This window comes from Lottia gigantea, assembly GCF_000327385.1.
Source record: "Lottia gigantea unplaced genomic scaffold LOTGIsca_27, whole genome shotgun sequence".
In the NCBI taxonomy this organism is placed as follows: Eukaryota; Metazoa; Mollusca; class Gastropoda; family Lottiidae; genus Lottia; species Lottia gigantea.
This window is the reverse complement of record NW_008708846.1, coordinates 2,080,751-2,082,703: the sequence shown is the minus strand read 5'-3', so window position 1 is coordinate 2,082,703 and position 1,953 is coordinate 2,080,751. Positions and strand designations below refer to the sequence as shown.

The window sequence follows — 1,953 nt, the reverse complement described above, 5'->3', positions numbered from 1 at the left end:
AAGGAAGTATAAATTAGTATCCCTTTAAACACCAATAAATAGTTGTTAGTAGTTATATTAGTCATAAGTCAAACTGATTAGTCGGTCATATCCTGTACTGATGTAAAGCTCAATTGTAATTTACTCTCATCATATCATTGAAATAAGAAACTATTGGACGTTTTTTAACACATAATTAGGCTAGTGTCAAGCAACGTTATCCATCAAAACTCAAGGTTATTTCAGTGCAAAAATTCCCTTGTGGGCTCATAATGAGTAGAATATTAGTATTGATCTGGAAAAATAGATATGAAAAGCTGAGTATCTTCTGTATCTTATAAAACAGCGCTGACTAATTCTAAAAGCGATTAAGCAAAAATCATGTGAAATAATTAAATAAACATTTATCAGGCCCCTTTGGGCGAGTTGTTATTTTATCGAATTTCAAATCAGAACAGAACAAAAATACGTTGCAGTTCCAGATAGTTTATTCAAATTTCTAAGAATTTGTTCCATCCTAGGCCTGTACATTTGAGAGAATCACCCCCACCCCCCGAAATCTAAAAGCGATTAAGCAAAAAATCATGTACAAGTATAAGGCCCTTGTGTCTCTTCGTTTCAGATCACAATTGTAAATTGTACAATTTGTACAGATAAAGCGTCAGGGTTTATTGGTCTATTTTATTGACAGATCCATCAAATTTACTACCACTTGTGGTCATGTCTTCTTTCCCGTCTCCCTTCTTAAACATACTCCACACTTCCCGTCGAAATTTCTTATCTAAAAACCCATAAATAAATGGATTGACAGCGTGATTTAGAAGAATAGAGAACACAATGGTGTAATACGCAAACCCTTCACTAAACGTCATATCACAATTAAGTCTTGTAAGAATAAGTAGCGCAATCACCATACTATAATAGGGAATGGCGCTAAGTAGAAACGCCGCTGTTACCGCCAGGAGTGTAATGGTGGTGCTTTTTGTTTTTATGTTGATTCCAGTTGTCTTGTGCCGGTGTAAAAACCTCAAAATGTTTATATACGCCACAAATAAAACGACCATCACTGTTACCATCATTACACATACCGTTATAAAATAGGCACTCGGGTATGATGTATCTACCAAAGGATCTTTTGTCCAGCAACGCAAACCAGGCAAATTTTCCACAACAGTTTCCATGGTGTGATTACCATACACTACCAACGTTGGCCACGATACGATAAGACTTGTACAACCTGCAATTATACAGCACAGCGCTGCGTGTTTATGCGACATCTGCCACTTAAGCGGTCGACACACTTTTCTGAAACGGTCAAAAGCTATGACTATTAAAATGTAAGCTGAACAATTAGTCGTAAACATGATCATGAAGCGTCCGAATTGGCATAGCGCAGCTGACGGGAATATCAAGTAATGACTCATATAGTATATCAAAAAAGGCATTCCCGTACAACAATTCCCAATATCCATAAGGGCTAAGCATACCGTATAGATTCTATAGGTCGATGGCTTAAATCTGCGAATATAAATCCATAGTACCATAATGTTACCAAAAAATCCAAATATCATCAAAACAGCAGTAAATATGATTCCTCCGAGATGCCTCAATGTAAACTGATCATTCAGGTCCTCGATTGTCGTGGAGTTGTCATGTTTCAACCACTTAAAACACAAATGTGATTCATTTGCCATATTGTCAAATGTGTTAAGATTTTTTTAGTTATTGTCTAACGTTTCCAAATGTTCTGTAATGATGTACCCAAACTCGTTCCACAGTATTGGGTCGTTTAATTGATATGAGTATATGACGGAATTCAGGTTCAATAATGACCATACGTAACAGTGTACGATAACAGCATACGTGCAGTTCCCAAATTATACAGAACGATTCGTAGAGTTCACAAGAGGTTCTCAAAGTTAAAAGTGAAATAGCTTACTCACAGAGCTCTTGATAATTAACGTAATAACAGTG

General features: G+C 36.3%; 1 protein-coding gene across 1 annotated transcript; it reads right to left on the bottom strand.

Moving 5' to 3' along the window:
• Positions 1-647: 647 nt before the first annotated feature.
• Positions 648-1,673, bottom strand: LOTGIDRAFT_161082 (hypothetical protein; the record flags this gene model as incomplete). The annotated part of the gene is made up of 1 exon (XM_009056322.1): positions 648-1,673. The coding sequence occupies one exon, from the start codon at positions 1,671-1,673 to the stop codon at positions 648-650; it is 1,026 nt and encodes a 341-aa protein (XP_009054570.1).
• Between the last annotated feature and the right edge of the window lie 280 nt (positions 1,674-1,953).